The 18,403-nt window shown below is 47.9% G+C and overlaps 1 protein-coding gene across 1 annotated transcript; it reads left to right on the top strand.

Moving 5' to 3' along the window:
- Window positions 1-11,846: 11,846 nt before the first annotated feature.
- FATE1 (fetal and adult testis expressed 1) lies at window positions 11,847-16,535 on the top strand. Its single transcript, XM_059680600.1, has 5 exons — window positions 11,847-11,952; window positions 12,669-12,796; window positions 14,672-14,778; window positions 15,167-15,245; window positions 15,996-16,535. The coding sequence occupies exons 1-5, from the start codon at window positions 11,847-11,849 to the stop codon at window positions 16,125-16,127; spliced, it is 552 nt and encodes a 183-aa protein (XP_059536583.1). The 3' UTR covers window positions 16,128-16,535.
- Window positions 16,536-18,403: the final 1,868 nt, after the last annotated feature.

Genomic DNA, 18,403 nt, shown 5'->3' with positions numbered 1-18,403 from the left:
CCTTTCTTATCTGCCAGCTGTGTCATAAGACCATAGATTATAGGGACAAGGCAGTTGGATTGCTTTTAGAGGGTGAGGGCAAGTCAGGGGCATGAGGGACCTAAAGGGGTGATGGTGAGGAGAGACATTTCTACTCCAGTGTCTCCAAGTCCCTGCTGGAACAGACACAGAGAATCAGGTAGGGGGCAAAGACTGTGCTTTGGTAGTGTGGCTTGGAAAGGGAGACCTCTCTTCTCACTCTTTCCCCACTGCCACACCATTGTAGCAGTTGGCCTGAGACTGCATGGAGTGAAAGGACAGGACAGTGGGGAAGATCCATTGTATTTGGAATGGAGAGTGTCAAAGAAAGCCTCCCTGAGGAAGCCATACCCAACTTAAAGATTGAAAGATGAGTAGAAATCAGTTAGCAAAGAGCATAGAAGACAATTAAAACAGGCAGAGGAGCAGCCTATGAAGAGACCTGGAGCCCAGCAAGGCCACTATGTTTTTAAGGAAACAGAAGAAGCCAGAGTAGCATAAGGAGAAAGACTTGTGCAAGATGAGGTTGGAAAAGTAGAGGAAAGTCCATGCAGAGCTCCCTAGGCTACACTCAGAGCTGTAGTCTTTATTACAGTGATAATGGCAGGCTACTGAGGAGTGCCTTAAGGAGTAAGGTGACATGACCAGGCCTTTTATATTTAAAACAATCTACCTACTATGTTAACAATGGATTAAAGGGACCATGATGGGATCAGAGAGATAAGGTAGGAGGCTATTGCAGTCATCCAAGCAAGAGATAGTGATGGGATTGGCTAGGTTGGTGGCAAAAGAGACAGAAGACAGATAGAAGTAGACTACTGTGAAAATATTAGCTCCAACACTGAATTACATATTTGGGAGGTTGTATTAGGGTTCCTTAGAGACACAGAATCTAGTATATATATATATACTAGAGGCCCAGTGCACAAAAATTTGTGCACTCAGGGTCGGGGGAGGGGATCCCTCAGCCCGGCCTGTGCCATCTTGCAGTCTGGGACCCCTCAGGGGATGACCACCTGCTGGCTTAGGCCCGCTACCTGGGGGATTGGGCCTAAGATGGCAATCAGACATCCCTCTGGCAGCCCAGCAACCCTTGGGGGATGCCTACTTGCCAGCAGGGAGCAGACCTAAGTTGCAGTCAGACATCCTTAGCGCTGCTGAGGAGGCAGGAGAGGCTCCCACTACCACCACTCTACTGGCAGCCATCAGCCTGGCTTGTGGCTGAACAGAGCTCCTCCCATGTGAGAGCGCCCTGACCACCAGGGGGTAGCTCCTGCATTGAGCGTCTGCCCTCTGGTGGTCAGTTTGTGTCATAGTGACCAGTCATTCCCAGTCCTTCTGCTGTTAGGGTCAGTTTGCATATTACCCTTTTACTATATAGGATAGAGGCCTGGTGCATGAGTGGGGGCCGGCTGGTTTGCCCTGAATGGTGTCCTGGATCAGGGTGGGGGTCCCACTTAGGTGCCTGGCCAGCTAGGATGAGGGGATGATGGCTGTTTGAAGCTGGTCACACCCCCTTCAGGGTGGGGGTCTCCACTGGGGTGCCAGGCCAGTCTGAGTGAGGGGCTGAGGGCCGTTTTTAGGCTGGCGGGTGACTGAAGCTCCCAATCTCTCCTTTTTTTCTTTTTTTTTTTTTAATTCTGGGATTTATTTACCTTCTATGGCTGTCACTGAAACTGAGATCTGGCTTTAGCTCTGAGGCTCAGCTCCAGCTCTGAGACCTCGGCTGCTGAAAGCAGGTATCTGGGTTTGTTTGGGTTCTATAACTGTAACACTGTTGCGGTCCTGCTCGCTCTAGCTCTGATGGCTGAAAGCAGGTTTCTGGGATTTATTTAGCTTCTATAATTGCAACATTGTTTCTTAGACCGCAGCTCAGAGGCTGGCAGTGGCAGGTGGGGAACCTTGGCTTCCTCCATCACTGGAGAAAGCAAGCCTCCTGTTTGCTTCAGTTGCCTGGCTGCCGGCCGCCATCTTGGTTGGCAGTTAATTTGCATATCTTGCTGATTATCCAATGGGAAGGGTAGTGAAGTTATGGTTAATTACCATGTTTCTCTATTATTAATATATATATATATATATATATATATATATATATATATATATATATATATATATATTAGAGAGAGAGAGAGATCTATTTGCAATTGACCTTTGAACAACATGAGTTTGGATTGTGTGGGTCCACTTATACACAGAATTTTTTCAGTAAGCATGCAGTCAGTCCTCCATATCCCTAGGTTCTGCATATTTAACCAACCTCAGAGTTTTTGATCTGACACTGGGAATCTGTGGATATTGAGGGTTGACTATATGCATTGCTCTATGCCATTTGAAAATATTTTTATTGATTTCAGAGAGGAAGGGAGAGGGAGAGAGAGATAGAAACATCAATGATGAGAGAGAATCATTTATCAGCTGCCTACTGCACACCCCACACTAGGGGTTGAGCCTGTTTCCTGGGCATGTGCCCTGACCGGGAATCAAATTGAGACCTCCTGGTTCATAGGTCAATGCTCAACCACTGAGCCATGCTTGCTGGGTGTTCTTATGCCATTTTGTATAAGGGATTTATCCGTGGATTTTGGTATCTGTGCAGGGGGTGGTGGTGGTAGAACACTATGGGAGTGTGAAGTCCTTGAAACCAATGAAGGAAAGTGTTTCTAGAAGGAGAGAGAGGACAATTATGTGAAATGCTTCCCAGATGCCAAGTAACATGAAGAGTGAAGCAGATTCATTGAATTGAGCTGCCAGGAGGTCACTGGTGAGCAGAGCATGGCCTAGGGAATTTTAACTGAGAGGTGGATGAGGAAGCCAGACTCAAATGAGGAGAGGAATGTTTGGGAGGAAAAAGAATGAAGACACTGTGTGTAATGGGGGCAACTATCGTGGTGTTGAGAGAGGACTATAGCATGAGTGAAGACAGTATATATATATATATATATATATATACATATATATATATATATATATATATATATATATATATATTAGAGGCCCAGTGCACAAATTCGTGCACAGGTGAGGTCCCTTGGCCCAGCAGGCAATCAGGGCCAATTGGGACCATCTTGCCCAGTCCTGATAGAGCCGATCAAGGCAGCCAGCCTGGGGGAGGGACTGTGGGAGGTTGGCCGGCTGTGAAAGGTTGGCTGTGAGAGCGCACTAACTACTAGGGGGAAGTTTCTGCATTGAACACCTTCCCTCTGGTGGTCAGTGAGCATCATAGCAACTGGTTGGTCATCCAGTTGTAATGGTCGCTTAGGTTTTTATATATATAGACTAGAGGCCCGGTGCACAAAAATTTGTGCACTAGGGGGGGAGGGGGTCCCTCAGCCCTGCCTGTTCCCTCTCGCAGTCTGGGACCCCTAAGAGGTGACCACTTGCTGGCTTTGGCCTGCTCCCCGGGGGATTGGGCCTAAGATGGCAATCAGACATCCCTCTGGCAGCCCGGCAGTCCTTGGGGGATGTCCATTTTCCAGCGGGGAGCAGACCTAAGCTGCAGTCAGACATCCTTAGTGCTGCTGAGGAGGCAGGAGAGGCTTCCACCACCACCACTCTACTGGCAGCCATCAGCCTGGCTTGTGGCTGAACAGAGCTCCCTCCTGTGAGAGCGCACTGACCACCAGAAGGCAGCTCCTGCATTCAGCATCTGCCCCCTGGTAGTCAGTGTGTGTCATAGTGACCAGTCATTCCCAGTTGTTCTGCTGTTAGGGTCAGTTTGCATATTACCCTTTTATTATATAGGATAGAGGCCTGGTGCACGAGTGGGGGCCAGCTGGTTTGCCCTGAAGGGTGTCCCGGATCAGGGTGGGGGTCCCGCTTGGGTGCCTGTCCAGCCTGGGTGAGGGGCTGATGGCTGTTTGAAGCTGGTCACACCCCCTTCAGGGTGGGGGTCCCCACTGGGGTGCCTGGCCAGTCTGGGTGAGTGGCTGAGGGCCGTTTTCAGACTGGCGGGCGACTGAAGCTTCTAGCCTCTTTTTTTTATTATTCTGGGATTTATTTACCTTCTATACCTGTCACTGGAGCTGAGAGCTGGCTCCAGCTCTGAGGCCTGGCTCCAGCTCTGAGGCTGCGGCTGGCTGAAATCAGGTATCTGGGTTTGTTTAGCTTCTATAATTGAAACTCTGTTGCCATCACTGGAGCTAAGAGTTGGCTCCTGCTCGCCGGCTGAAAGCAGGTATCTGGGGTTTGTTTAGCAAGCCTCATGTTCACTTCAGCTGTGTGGCTGCCGGCCACCATCTTTGTTGGCAGTTAATTTGCATATCCTGCTGATTAGCCAATGGGAAGCGTAGCAGAGGTATGGTCAATTACCATGTTTGTCTATTATTAGATAGGATATTCAGGTCATTTTAATTCAGCAACTATTCAGTGAGCTCCTACATGTGTCAGGCAGTGCACTAAGAGCAGGAGAGAGATAGAGGTGAGAGAAGCCAACAAAGTGCTGGGAAAGATGTGTCAACGTTTCCATGCTAGAGAGAATCATCGTGGAGAGGCCAGGAGTTGAAGTGCCAGAAGAATGCAGAGAAATCACTGATAGAGCTGGGGCTGGAGCCTGAACATAGGGGACACCAGCCTTGCTAGTGGCATGGACAGCTCATCTTTTGTAAAGGGTGAGTAAGAAGGCCTTGTTGACTGTGGGAAAATCCTAGTAGCTCGTGTTTTAAGCACTGGCTCTACTAGGAGGTGAGTGCTTCACATCCCATGAACCCTAACCTGCCTTTCCTAGGTGGGATCACTGAGGTACATTGCCTCGGGTCACCCAGCTAACTGAGGAGCTATGGCTCAAATCCATGGCAGGGAGACGGGGCACTAGGACTCTAGAGCTGGACTCTAATTCACCCAACCCTCCCTGTTGTGCCTGCTGGCTCTGTCTTGTGAGTATGAAGGCATGTCAGAGAGACGTGGATCTGGAGGATGTTTGCTGAAACTCTCTTGAGCCAGTTCCTTCCTGGGACAGCCCTCTGTTTTAGCAAGGACCCTGGGTTGCCAGTCTGAAGACATTGGTTTACATCTAGGCCTTACCACTGAATTGCTAAGTGAACCAAGTCAGGTCCCAGTTGCCTCTGAGCCCCACCTTGTCCATTTGTAAAATGGGGGATACTGGGAAGAGTGTCTGTTTAAAAGGCTTTTCACCAGTTTCTTGTCTGAAAAAAACAAGCAGCTTCTCAGGCCTGCTTCTCCTCTCCTCCATGTCTTTCTGCAGCTCAGAGGGGAGGCTGCTGCTTGTGCTTTTAAGCTGGTCAGCGTCTGAAACTTTGTACCACTTTTTCCACCTCCTCATTATTGTTGGCCATTTTCCTTTGGCCTCTGATTCTCCTGAATTTTATATACACATCACTTTTCAGCCTCTGGATAGGGAAACAATAGAAAGCAGATGCATTTCGACCTGAGTAGTCACCCCACAGGCAAAGTTAAGGGCTCTTCAAAGTCATCTTGTTCAACCCCCTCCCTGAGGATCAGGAAAGAGGTCTTTCCCCACCTGCTTCCCTGTACATGGGACAAAATTGACCAAATAGACAGGTGACTAAACCCCACTGGGTTTCCAAATTAGCTGACAGCTTTTGGGGGAAGGGATTCTTGGGCTAGCAGAGAGGAAGAAGGAGCAGCAGGAACATCAGCTGGCTACACTATGAAGCAGGAGGCAAGCTGACCCCTTTTTGCTCTTTGGTGCTGCTCTTAGCTCCACATGCAGGGCCATCCTGAATTGTCTGTTGGGCTATCAGTCAGCAAACATTATCCTAAACTCATTGCAGCTCCACCTGAGTTGTTCAGGCAGCCCATCCCTGAAGAGGGAACCTTTTAGGGCAGTGATGGTGAATCTTTTGAGCTCGGCGTGTCAGCATTTTGAAAAACCCTAACTTAACTCTGGTGCCATGTCACATATAGAAATTTTTTGATATTTGCAACCATAGTAAAACAAAGACTTATATTTTTGATATTTATTTTATATATTTAAATGCCATTTAACAACAACAAAAAAATCAACCAAAAAAATGAGTGTCATAGGTTCGCCGTCACTGTTTTAGGGGCTGATCTGAAGGAACTCAGAGGACCATAGCATCCCAGCGGCCATGAGCCCGCCTGTAGGTTTGTTAGCCAGGGCTGTGGCTCAGTGTCTTTAACCCATCTCTGCTGGAGTTGCTCCCCACAGACTAGATCAGAGTTCAGGGGGCATGACCAACATTTCCACCCAACTTGGAGAAGACTTTTATACTAAATCTGAGCTCCCTTGAGAGGTTGTGAGTTATCCTAGAGGTGTGCAGTCAGAGGCTGCAGGTGTTAGGGAAAATGGTCAGGCCCTCTTCTTAAGCTGACAGAACTCTAGGGAACCATCATACTCCTAAGGAGGCAGAGTGTGGCAGGATTAAGGGCACGACCACCACAGAAACAACCCCTGCTACTGTGCCTACAGACCCTTGGGCTTTCTGCACATCCTCATGTTTCTATCAGCCCTCAGAGCTTGAGTTCCCTGAGGACAGGGACATTACCTCCAGTGTCTGACTCTAGTCAGTCTTTTTTTTTTTTTTTTTAATCATCACCTGAGGATATTTTTCCATTGATTTTAGAGTGGAAGAGAGGGAAAGACAGAGAGAAAGATCAATGTGAGAGAAACACATTGATTGGTTGTCTCCTGCAGGAGCCCTGACCAGGGCCCAGGGCCAGGGAGGAGCCTGCAACTGAGGTACGTGCTCCTGACCAGAACTGAGCCCGGGACCCTTCTGTCTGTAGGCTGACGCTCTGTTCACTGAGCCAAACTGGCTAGGGAACACTAGTCAGTCTTGATTCAAAACAGCCATACTGGATGAGAGGAGCCCACACTTAGAAATCTAGGTGCTCCTTGTAACCTCCTGCCGGTTGCCTTGTCCCTATGGGGGCTGGGTCCCAAGGGCTACCCTAGGTGGTCCTGCCACTTACTCCTCTCTTCTTATGAGGTGACACTCCTTCCCTGGGCCAGTTCAGTCCCTGCAGTTTGCTCCTCTGTCTTTCCTGTCTCTTTAAGAAAAAGAAAGACAGCTGCAAGGCTCTGCTAGTCCCCCTTCCCTTTTCCCTTCAACTTCCCCTTCCCCTCTGGATGGGGGAAGGTCTGGGGCTCCAGGGATGACCTCAGTACCAGCTGCTTCCAGAAGCAGGAAGAAAAGTTGTTTACAGGTTCATAAGTTTTATTATCAGGTGGAGAGGAAGCTCTCAGATGCCTAGGAAATCTGGGTTTGCAGCCCAAATCCGGCTTGCTTGCTTGCTTGGGTTTGAATTGTAGCTGCCTGGGATGGGGCTCCAAGCAGAGAAGGCAGCAGACAATTGTGCCCTTTGGCATTTGAAATTATATTTTATCTTTCTTTCTCCTTTAATTTTCCTTTCTTTTTTTCTTCCTTTCTTTTCTTAATTATCAATAACCTGCAGTTAAAGTGTGATCAAATCAAATCAAAGGGTTTTATTGAGCTACAGTCTAATAGTATTGCATGTAACAATTGTTTCCTGTTATTTATTTATTTATTTATTTACATTCAATATTATTTTGTATTATTTTCAGGAGTACAGCATACTGGTCAGACAATCTTATACTTTACAAAGTGTTTCCCTGATATTTTCACTACCCACCTGGCGCTATACATAGTTACTATAATACTATTGACTATATTCCCTATTCTGTACTAACATCCCTCTGACTTTTCTGTAACTATCAATCTGTACTGCGGAACCTCTTCACTTTTTTCACCCAGTCCTCTAACACCCATCCGTCTGTTAACCATCAGTCTGTTCTCTGTATCTATTATTAGTCTGTTTCTATTTTTTTGTGCTTTTTTGCTGTTTATTAATTTTGTTCTTTAGATTCCACATGTAAGTGAAATCATATGGTATTTGTCTTTCTCTGACTGATTTAGTTCACTTAACATAATACCCTCTAGGTCTATCCATGCTGTTGTAAATGGTAAGATTTCACACCTCCCTGAAACCAAGAAACACAATTTGAAACAGGATTTTAGCCCGATCTTGCATGTGAATATGGGGATCTGAGGCTCAGAGCAGAGGAAGAAACTTTCTTAGGATGACTGGTGTCAGATCTAGAGGTCACTCCCAGGTGTACTAACCCTGGGCCTGGGTCTCTGCCAACCACCATTACTGCTTGCAAGAGAGGTAGGAACAGGTAGCACACAGGCCATCAGACCTCAAGCTGTTTGAGAATCTAAGTAGAGTACATGATTGGTTACACAGCTGGGAGAGACCAGTGGTGGGAAGGCATTGGTGGAGGCATGTGGTGGGACAGGCAGAGAGACAGACACAAGACAAGGGCCAATAGGCAGATAGGAAAGGAATACCTACCTGTGTTGCACACTTGTTCTGTGGGGGCTGGACACCCTCTAGATTTCAGCAAAAACTTGGATGCAATTAACTGTGTTTGTTTGGTCCCCAGTGGATGCTATGTGCTCACAATCACCTTTAGGGAAAATGATGATATCTTTTCTTCGGGGATGTTTAACTTGAAGGGAGGTAAAGCTTTTGTCCCCATCCCTTTCTGTTAATAAAGGTGCTCTTATTTTAATAAAGATCCAAGCCCTCCAGCAGACATTTCACAGGAAAGGAACAGAGAAGATCAATAAACATGAAAAGTTGCTCAGGTTTTGTCATAATTAAAGCAATATAAATTAAAGCAACAATGCAATAGCTATCACTTTTCGTCCATCATAATGATGCCTTTTAGAGGGGACATTGATAATATCAGTCAATATTGGTCAAAATTATCAACACATATTCTAGGACCCCACAATACCTCTTCTAGCACCTGCGTTATAAAAACATGCACCCATGTGTGCGGAGGCATGGTCAGTAATGTTTACTGCAACATTGTTTATAAAAGAAAAGCTCTAGACATCCCAAATGCCCATGAGCATGCCAATAAACAGGGGTGCAGCTGTGCAGCAAAATGCTTGCTGTGCTTGAAAGATGTGAGGTACATTTGTTCTGACATGGGAGATCCCCCAAAGGACACAATTCACCTAAAAAAGTTGCAGAACAACAAGTATCTCAAATGTATGATCTCATTTGTGTAAAACACTGTGTGCGTGTACACACACACACACACACACACACACACACACACACATATAAGCCAGATGTTCCCTAGATCTCACCCTCCTTTTTCCAGAAGCGCCTAATCTCTGAGGTGGGAAGAGATTTGGGTCCCCTGGCCCCATCCTCTGGGAACCTTCTACTGGGGTCTAGGTCTCTGCAGCCCATCACTGACACTTGGCCATGGGCCATCCTCTTGTCCCCATAAGACTTAGCAAATCTCTCTGAACTCTAGATACTCTAGTCCTTCAGGCCCCCAAGGCTGACATACCAGTAGGGGCTTTTCTGAGTGTTTGGAATGAGAATTTGGAACAATTTCAGAAGAAAATTATGGTGGAGGGAAAAGTTTTGCATGCTAGAGAGACATGTTAAGGGACAAATTCAAGCCCCTTCTTCTGTCTGCCCTTAACAAAGCCACATATCCTTTCACTCTCTGGGCAACTTGCCTGTGGCAGTTTGTGTCTTATGTCCGTGCTATTCTCCAACTCATATCTCCCCTGCCAAAGACGGGGTGAGAAAGAAACAGCATGCAAATTTTGTCTCCCACTGCCCCATCATCCTTGGTGCCCAAGGTAAAGTGCCAGGGTTTCTGGGTCTCATTGGGAGATTGGAAGGGAAGTCTCCTTACCCATTTTGCTTGGCTTTAGGTGGTGGGTTCTTCTGCCACTAGGGGGCAGTGCCTCTGTAGGCCTAGTGCCCCAGTGCCCAGGAAGTCCCAATGGGTCAAGGCAATTGGCAGTCAGAGGGTAATCTGATTTGAGGTTAATAATGCAAAGTCCTGCCTGTGCCTGTCTGCACTATTTTGACTCTGTTGACTTGAGTGCTCTCCCAAACCAGCCAGGAGAGGATTGTTTATCATTTAATGGGGAGACTGAGGCCCCAAGAAAGGGAAGACTTGCTCAAGCTCAAATACTGAGATCATGGTGAAGATGGGCAGAGCATAGGGTTGCCAGATAAAATACGGATACCCAGTTAAATGTGAATGCCAGCTAAACCATGACTAAGTTTAGTGTAAGTATGTCCCAAATGTTACATGGAGCATTCTACACTAAAAAAAAAAAATATTTGTTGTTTATTTGAAATTCAAATTCAGGTGACATCCTGTATTTTTATTTCCTCAATCTAGTAAGCCTGCTCTGGCAGAAATGCATGGCTCCTGCTTCCCAAGCTCCTGAGTCCCACAGAGTACACTTCTCTGCCCCTAACATGCCCTCCAGAAAGCTCATATTTCATGGCAGTTGCTCGGCTGGAGCTGGGAAGGGCTTCTTCAGGGGCCCTCAGGAATGCAGGCAGGGCCTATGTCAGCTCTGTTCCAGGACTTGCTTAGAGAGGGTGGCGTGATCTTGGCTGCCTGTCCCCCTCCCTGGCCCCACCTGTCTAGCTCTGGAACCAATCTCTCTGGAGAAGAGCTGACAGGGGTGTGGGGACAGGATGAGATTAACCAAAGAACTTATAAACATAAATGCATAGCCCATGGACACAGACAGCAGTGTGATGAAGGCCTGGAGTGGGGCGGGGACTGGGTAGATTGGGGAAAGGAGGAAAAATGGGGGTCATCTGTAACATTGTCAATAAACAAACAAACAAACAAACAAACAAACAAACAGCTTCTTCTTCCCCTAGGCTCTGGGGTGTTCCCAAGAGCTGACCTATAGAACCTTTGTTGGTCGTATCAACCAGAGCTCCTCAGAGAAAAGGAACTAGTAAGATGAATGAATGTATATGTACACGTGTATGTGTATGTATATAGAAATGTACTTAAATTGGCTCAAGCCATTGTGGGGCTGACAAGCCCAAAATTTGCAGGGCTGGCCAACAGGCTTAAGTGGGAGTTGATGCTGCAGTCTTGAGACAGACTTTCTTCTCCAGGTAACCTCAGTGTTTGCTCTTAAGGCCTTCCAACTGATTGGGTGAGGCCTACCCATATTATTGAGGGTTAGTTGTCTTTTTTACTTAAAGCCCAATAATTGTGTAAATATTAACCACAGCTACAAAATACCTGCACAGCAATACCTAGACTAGTGTTTGATGGAATAACTGGGGACTGTAAGCTAGCCAAGTGGCCACATCTTCACAGTGATCTAATCAGCAAGGAAGCTGAGGGAGAATTTGGATTTAGATCAGAGGGTGAAGGGCTTGGGAACCCTGGAGGCTATAGTGTTGACAGGCAAGTCCTCCTCTCCTGCTCTTCTCTCCTTTGGTTCTCACTGTTCTTGCAAATGCTGACTTCAGGACATCCAAAGACCATCTCCCCCACGACTTGGGAACTCTGGAATGGGGGAGGCAGGATGTACTCTGCAGAGGATGCCTTCAGAAAATGCCTCTAACCAGAGTTGGGCTTACAGAAGCCACAACAGGCCTGAGATCTAACCTTGCTCTGGCCACTGACTGACTCTGGGGTCCTGTGCCAGTCCTTGCCTCTCTCTCAAAATTGTGGAAGATGAACATATGCACTCCTAAAGGGTCAAATCAGGTGACCTGAGAGCCAGGGAAGTTCTTACAGGCAAACGTCCTGAGCCTTATCTCTTCTCCTATGTTGCTTACAGAGTAGCAGGGGAGAAAGCCACAAACCCAGCCAAAAAGATACAGCAGGAACAGAAGGTGCTGGTCCAAAGATTGAGTATAAATGGGAATCTGGCTCCACCCCCATGTCAGGATATATTTCCCAGAGTTCTGACTCAAAGCACTCATTTTCCAAGTGCTTCTTCTCTGCCTTGCTCCCTGTGCATCCTTGGTCATTGCTTACAAGTGAATAACTGGTTGTTATGGCAGGAGGGCCCCTTAGCATCAAGGAGGAAATGGAAAGGTCCATGGATGAAGACCTGGTTTCTGTAAGCCATGGTAAAAGTCAAGAACACCTGGTGACAGCAGGTGAGGATCCCCTGAAATGTCCCTTCTCTTGGTTGTCTGTACCTGTGCATGTGTGATGGAGAGAGTATGTGTGTGGCTTAGCAGACACTCATCTATATGCATGTATGTGTTTTTGAATGCATGGGTGGTATGTGCAACTGTCTGTACCTTGGTGTCCATATACATGTATCGTGGCTTCAGTGACAGAGAGCTGGGGGGAAATGGGTTGATATGAACATTTTGCAGACTCAACATGTATGGTCCCTTCTTTGTCCAAGCCACCACTGAGTCTATTGCAAAAACACTCAGAGGGCTTAATACAAGATCCATCTGATTAATTTTCTCTCTTAACCCTCCAATGCCTTCTTCTGTCTTGTTTTTATCATTTTGGAAACATATGTTTCTTGATTTGAATCTATAGTGATGGCTTGTTTTCTCTTTTGTTCCCTTACTCCCCTTGTATACAGATAGTGTCTTGATTGCTGTGATCTTTTCTCTTGGTCATTGAGCTCTCCCCAGTAACTTACCGCAAGAGCTTAGCCCTCAGTAAATACTTGCTAATCTTTTGAACAAATGAACAAACTGTGGCCTAGGTTTGGCCAGTGGACAGCAGTGAATAGTTGTTGAGTGTTTCCTAAGAAGTCTGGGGACCCAACCTCTTTCTGGTGTGTCCTGTGCCCATGAAGCCTTGGTAAAGCCTCTATGGGTGTTCTTACAGCCTTTGTTCTTCCTCCCAGAAATAATAGATCATGGATCCCGGTCCCTTGATACTTCTCAGCGGCGACAGAGGTTGGAGTCAAAGGCTGCTGGCTCTGCTGGAGGCCAAAAGGTTTGGAATGTGACTAACTCCCGGTCCAGGAAAATGGTACTTTATGGGGCCTTTGGCACGTGGTGGCTGGGTTGGGTTGGTAGTACTGGCTGTAGGGGCTCCAGCCTGATGATGGTAGTTCGAGCAGGGCAAGATGTTGACTTGAGGGGGGAGGAAGAAGCAGGCAAATGAGGATAGGGGCATTCAGCAAGAGGTCAGAGCCATCTTTTCAGGCTGGGAATTAAGCCTTGAGAGTCCAGAGTGCCTGGAGCAGATATATTTATTCTGCAAAACTCCAGTGTCTGTGAAATGATACTCCCCTGTATTAAAGAAATAAATAAGTATATATTGCTCTCTCTATAAATATGTCTATATTTCTGTATTTATATATAAATATATGTCTATATATAAATATAGAAATATAAATATTTAAAATACAAATGTATTTAGTTATTTATTTTGAATGTTTTATTTTTTTAACACAAATATATTTAAATACAATATTATATATATCAGGGCTGGGACAATGGTAAGGCAAGTGAGGTTCCTTTTGCTTTCTGGCTGTTAGGAAATCCAGTCAATGGAATCTGACCATTTTTTAGCCAATCCTTTAAGCTACAAAAGGGAATATTCTAGAAAAAAATGGTGGCCATATTGTTGCAAAGGATACTGGGAAAAGGCAGCTTTTTGGGAGAGAAGAAAGACCTGTTTGTTCTAGGGAATCATTTGAGTCCAGTATTTCTGTAGCCAATTCTGTTAGCTACATTCACCAGTGGATGAAGGCAAGTTTTAGAAAAATGGTTTACACTCTTGCAAAGGTTACTGGGGAAAGGCAACAAGGCTGGGGAGCAAGAGTACCTGTTTTAAGGAAGTAAGTTCCTGACTGCCAGCCAGGTTGGGTGGGAGGGGCAGATAATTGTTCCATGTATATACCTTCAGTTAATGCCCGTTTTCCACCTTGGTCCTCAAGACCACCCCAGTGTCCCTGCAGCCTCCAACTCCCTGCCTTTCTGAGCACTGCCAGGTGGGGACCACCCTCAGTTGCTCCTCATTTGCTTCTGAGCCACACTGAGGCTTGCTTCATTCCTTATTGATACTTTCTGAATTCTACAATGTTGTTGAACTCTTTCATTCTCTGTTGGCTCTTACATTATCTTCTTTCCTATGGGCTTATACCATTTTACTGTCTTCACTGTCACACTAATGGAGTCTTAAGGGGGAGCAATGTCAAGTATGAGAGGCATCACAGTGTAATGGTTAAGAGAACAACCTCTGGAACAAAATGTCCTGGGTTCAAATTACTGCTCTGCTACCTATCAGTTATGTGAGCTGGGCAAGTTATTTGACCTCTCTATCTGTTTTCCCAAATTTCAAAATGGGATGATAGTAATACCTGTTTTGAAGAGTCATGATGAGGATTTAATGGCTTGATATTGGTATGGGCTTCGAGGATGACATGGTCCTTGGCATGTGGTAAGTGTGTGTTAAACAAACATATCGTAAGCTATTTCATCTTGCATGGGAAACCCAGAGCTGAGGTTGGAACCCAGGTGGGTCTGTCACATTCTTCTCCTCTAGCTTACACTAGCTCTTCAAGGCACGAGATACCTCTGGCCCCAGAGCTCTGGGCCAGAGACATCCACTCCAGTTATTAGGAAATGGATAGAAATGAAAGACATGGGGATGGCTGGGCTCACCCAGAGAAAGAGAAAGGGGCTATGGTTTCCCAGTAACCAGATTTTTATCCTGATACCATGCGTCCTTGTGAGCCTCCAAGACTCCCCTAATGGTCTGAAACTTCAAGCCCCTGATTCTGGAGGATTAGACACCATGTGACTCCTGGGGGCGGGTATACCTGGGAAAAGTGTGGGGCAGCCACATTTCTCAGCTGGGGCTATGAAGGTTCCTTTGAATGACCATTTCTTTACTTAGGGTTCTCATCTGCCGGTACGCAGAATGGCAAGAGAACAAGGCCATGAGGATGGTCATCCCCAGGAGTGTTCTGGCAGCTTCCAAGGCAAAAGATTCCATTATGAGCGGTAAGATGGATCCCAGAGACCCTACAAGAGGAAAGGAGGAGCTTCCTGGGCAGGGACTGGGATGGGCCAGAGAGTCTGGCCAGCAGACTGACCAGGAAGGGCTTGGGAGCAGCTTGTTGGAGACATGTTGCTTTCTCACCACAGCCCATGAGCCTCCTGGCCCCTTGCCTATTTGAGTCCTCTGAGTGCTCTTCAGCTGGGCTGGGTCCCAGCCCTCAGGCCCTAGGGCATGCTTACCAAGGAAGGGGAGGACTAGAGGCTGACAGAGTCACTATCCAGAGAAGCCCCTGATCTTATTCACTTGCCCTCATGGCTTTCCTGTGCTTCCTGCCAGACCTGGCCTGGGACAACCAGCACCTCTGAGTTGCTGTCTTTTCTTATTTCCCAGCAACTCAGAGGCAGATATAATTGCAGAGATTGGCTTGGAAGAGACACATGAACTGGAGATAGAAGCCATAAGAAAACAGGTGAATGTCTGCTGTGCTGGGGACTCACTTGGTGGGTGGAGGCAGAATCTTGGTGCTTTGGGGGTAGGTGGGCCACAACAGCAATAAATCATCCCCCTTGATGTTGCATAGCCATTTCAGTCATCTCACCCTCTAGCAGCTGAATTGAGGTCAGGCTCTCCTCCCCTACTCTCAATGCCCATGGCACCCAAGTCTCATCTTGCTGTCAGCCTTAAGTCAGCTTTAACACGAAGAGAAAAAGATGGCAAAGAGGGAACGTAAGAAGATGGTGGCATCTATACAGAGAGAATGGCTAAGAGGTCTGAGATAGGGGTCTTGGGTGGGCAGAGACTGCAGAAGCCATGGACACAGATGTGGGTGTGGAGGGCTATCAGCCTAGTGGCCCTCTCTGGCTCCTGAGTGTTACCCCATCTTGGAGCCCTCACTCCAGTGCTGCTGCTTCCTCCACAGCAGCCCTCCTCAGGATTAAAATGCCCTTCCCTGCTCACCCTGCACAGCTGGGAAGGACTGGCTTCATCAAGACAACTGATGCATTCAGAGGAGGGTGCAGAGCAGCTGGACCTGCAAACTTAGGCAGCCCATCCCACTCCAGGCCCCTGGTATCAGCCGCTTCTTACCCAGAGGTAGTCCCCCCCTCCAAAAGGCAGCAAAGTCCCTTCCTGTTCGAACTTTATACATTTTTCCAATTGGTGGGCCATGGGCTTCCCTAGAACAGCTTTGCTTACCAGCCTGCTGTTGGTCTCTCTGCAGCAGCGTGTGAACAATGAGCGTCTGAGAACCCTGGAAGACCAGGAAATTGCCAGAACCCAGAGGGAAGTTATGCTCTTTAGCATGCTGCTGTCGGTCTGCATAGTCAACCTGTGGCTGTGGATTCGCCAGTGATGCTTCACCAGCCATCCTACCAACAGAGCTTTCTCCTCCTTCCCTTTATTCCTTTCTTTCCCCGGGCCACCCTTGCCCTTCCTCCTTCTGTTTCCCAGCAGCCCCCAGCAGCAGCAGGGCCATTTTCTAACTCTGGTTGGACCCCCTGCTGGGGGAGGCCTTTAGCTGCTGGGAGGTGCAGGAAGATCCAAAAGGGCTGAGATGCAGCCCTTTGGAGGGTCAAGAAGGGAGCATATAATCCTCACAGTAACACCAGTGGCAGGTGCTTCCTGCCTGTCCATCAGGACTCCACAGTGACCATCTTGTCCCTTTTGTTCCATCCTATGTGGCAGGGGCTTGGCTATGTTCTCCTGTTTCCTTCCACGTTGTGCACAGGGTTCTGCACAGAGAAAATGCTCAATAAAAGTTCAGTGATGGCAAACCCTAGTGGCTGAGTTTCTTGAATCCAGGACTCATGTGAGGCTCTGCTTCTCCCTCCTTCCCCCCTGCCACTGTTCCCAGCCCTGCAGGGGCCTCCTTAGGGGCACAGCTTGCAGGACCTTCCTGTTGGGCTCAGGCCAGCAAGTGCCTGTGGGGAAGTGCTTGTGCAGCAGCTTGTCCGGGCCAGGTGTTACAGAGACTCAATCAGAGGAAATCTCCCGGAAGTGACCAGAAAACTTTTCACTTCCCCAGGAGGAAGCTGAGTCTTAGAGAGGGGGAACATGGCCCCGGGATTGTCCAGCAAGACCAGGATAGGGCTGGGTCTGAAACCTGTTCTCCTGAGTCCCTCCTACAGACTTGTTGGGATGAGGCCCCAACGCATCTCTGGAGCGAGGCCACAGGGAGGGGCTTTGAATTTTGTTCATCCATGTCCACAACCCTGTGAAGCTCATCTCAGACAGGGTGGGTTGTTGGGTAGGGCAGTGGGACTAAGCCTGAGCAGACGAGAGTGTCACTGCTTGGGGCCCAACCACAGGGCAGGTGTGCTGGGTTGCAGGCCTTTGGAAGAACTGCTCTTCCTTTTCCTGGGGGACTGCTGTGCTGGGGACAAAGGGATAAATGCATGTCTCTTGGGGGACAGGGACCCAGAACATTCTCATTGGCTTTAGTGACTTACCAGACCATCCCCAACCCCCAAACTTATCACGAGTTCTCCATTATAAAGGAGAGTGTGTTAGACATGAGATGTAAAATAAACATGACTGCATGCATGTGTGTGGGGGGGGTGAGAAAGAGGGGGAGGGAGAGAGAGAGAGAGAGAGAGAGAGAGAGAGAGAGAGAGAGAGAGAGAATAGAGAGGAGAGGGAAGAGTGGGAGGAAGAGTGAGGGAAGTGGGGTGAAGGGAGAGGGAGATACTTGAGTCTTCAAGCCTACTCTGCCCCTGCCACACCCATCTCTGGTTCTCCTTGGCCCCATAGAATAAGGGGATTTCTCCACTCCTGACTATCTGGGAATTACCATACTTCTAAGAACCAGGAGGCCTGAGTAGAACCTGGAGCCTCCCTGCCACCTACTAATGGGTCCTGGAGTACCCGGAGTCACCAGCGAGCTAGGAGGAAGATGGGGTTCCTCCTCACAGGTCATACCTCCACTCCCCACAGCCTCAGGACAGACCCAAGTTCTGGGGACTAATTAAAAGGAGCAGCCCACTGTTCAGGGTCAGTGAGGGGCAGCATGCATAGCTTCTTGCCACCAGTCCAAACTCCCACTGCCTTTGATGAAATGGAAGGTAAGTCAAGCAGAGTGGAGTTGAGTGGAGCTAAGGGTGCTAGGAGGCCTGCCCTCCAGTGCTCCTCCTCAAGCTGCCCCATTCTTCTGTTTCAGCCGGGCCATGCAGGAAAGCTAAGAGGAAGAGAAGGCTATTGCGGGGCGGGGCAGTGCCTGCCTTTGGGACATGGGCATGTGTTTTTGTGAACAGACATGAACATGTTTGCAGAAAAAGTCTGGCTGAAAATATGTTGTGAAACAAAGACTCACCCTTGGGAGCAATTTAGCTGAAATGCAAACAGTGTGCTGGCCCCTTGGAGAAACGCCTCCTGGGTTGGGGGAGCTAAGGTGGAGCCCTTGCCTGAGCCCTGGCTATACCTCTACCCAGCATGATGTGCGACTGTCTGTTCCTAGTCCTGCCTGTCTGCTCCATCTCCAGGGTCTTCCAGAGGGAAACCGTACCCAGAGCTACTGCCTGCTGGCCTCCACTACAGCCTGGGATATAGGCAGTAGACCCCTCTGCAGGGTTCTGTGAAGGACCCTATTGTGAGGGCTGACTCTCTGGATATGATCTGTCTGGACTGTCGGCC

Source organism: Myotis daubentonii, chromosome X (assembly GCF_963259705.1).
Source record: "Myotis daubentonii chromosome X, mMyoDau2.1, whole genome shotgun sequence".
Taxonomy (NCBI): domain Eukaryota; kingdom Metazoa; phylum Chordata; class Mammalia; order Chiroptera; family Vespertilionidae; genus Myotis; species Myotis daubentonii.
Note: the sequence above shows the minus strand (reverse complement) of the source record. Positions and strands in the feature narration are given on the sequence as shown.